Source organism: Opisthorchis viverrini (genome assembly GCF_000715545.1).
Source record: "Opisthorchis viverrini unplaced genomic scaffold opera_v5_228, whole genome shotgun sequence".
Taxonomy (NCBI): Eukaryota; Metazoa; Platyhelminthes; class Trematoda; order Opisthorchiida; family Opisthorchiidae; genus Opisthorchis; species Opisthorchis viverrini.
Genome location: NW_008751882.1, coordinates 753,614 through 754,526, shown reverse-complemented (window position 1 = coordinate 754,526; position 913 = coordinate 753,614). Strand labels below are relative to the sequence as shown.

At 44.6% G+C, this 913-nt stretch overlaps 1 protein-coding gene across 1 annotated transcript in view; it reads right to left on the bottom strand.

Moving 5' to 3' along the window:
* Positions 1–489, bottom strand: part of T265_08578 (hypothetical protein) — a gene marked incomplete at both ends in the record, with an annotated part of 9,537 nt that extends 9,048 nt beyond the window's left edge. The window contains one exon of the mRNA XM_009174423.1: positions 258–489. Within this exon, the coding sequence (XP_009172687.1) occupies positions 258–489 (232 nt within the window). The remainder of the gene's footprint in view (positions 1–257) is intronic.
* Between the last annotated feature and the right edge of the window lie 424 nt (positions 490–913).

Genomic DNA, 913 nt, shown 5'->3' with positions numbered 1-913 from the left:
TGAACGTTAGGGTTTAAAAGTGGCGGGCATAGAAAATAATACAAGTGAGGGCATAACATTATTAGCATCAGACTTAGGCTCGCGGTATGACAGTCCAAGTTCATGTTGCCTGCGGCATTCCCCAGCTTTAATCGGCACCCTTGAAGGAGCAGAAATTGACTCATCATCGGCGCGCGATTCATCCTAGGAGCAAGAGAGGGTGTGCATTAAACGAGCAGCTTCTAAGTCGTTATCAGCTTTCATTAGCTGGATCTGACGGTCCTGCTCATCTCTAACAGCCTGCATTTCCAACACTTTCTGCAGCTGACTTCGCTTCAACTCAGCTGATATTAAGGCTGACTCGGATTTCCTGCTACGCCTGCCATCTCCGGACCCAGCCGAAGAGCCCACACAAGAATGCGTATCACGAATCACTCGCCTGCAGCCTATCTGTATGACCACTTCTCCAGGGTTCTTCTCATTTGATACACCGTCCCTTGTTCTTGACATTTTCGACGAAATTCACGAAAAGTGTTGTCTTGTCAAGTATTGTAAGCGACAAAGTCGATAAGTCGAGTAACGAGCACCGAAGAATGGATCCGAATTCAAAACGAAAGTGATCCCGACGAAAATGTGCTGCACTGTATAAAAAAACATCAACTAATCAATTAATGTACAACAAGCCTTGACAGTTATCGACCGACAGTTAGACCCACGACAAACACGGAAACAGGTATCAAGCGTGAGAAACCAGTTCGAAAAGTGGCAAAAATGTGAATTTAAACAATTGGTGATGCGGTTCATTTGAGGAACCAAGAACATGTTCATAGTTTGTGCAACGCAATGTTTTAATGGATGGGATAGGGATGGGGTGGTGCGATAATAAGAAAATGTCAATGAATAGAAGGCAGGATTGAGTGGGACAGTTGAATTT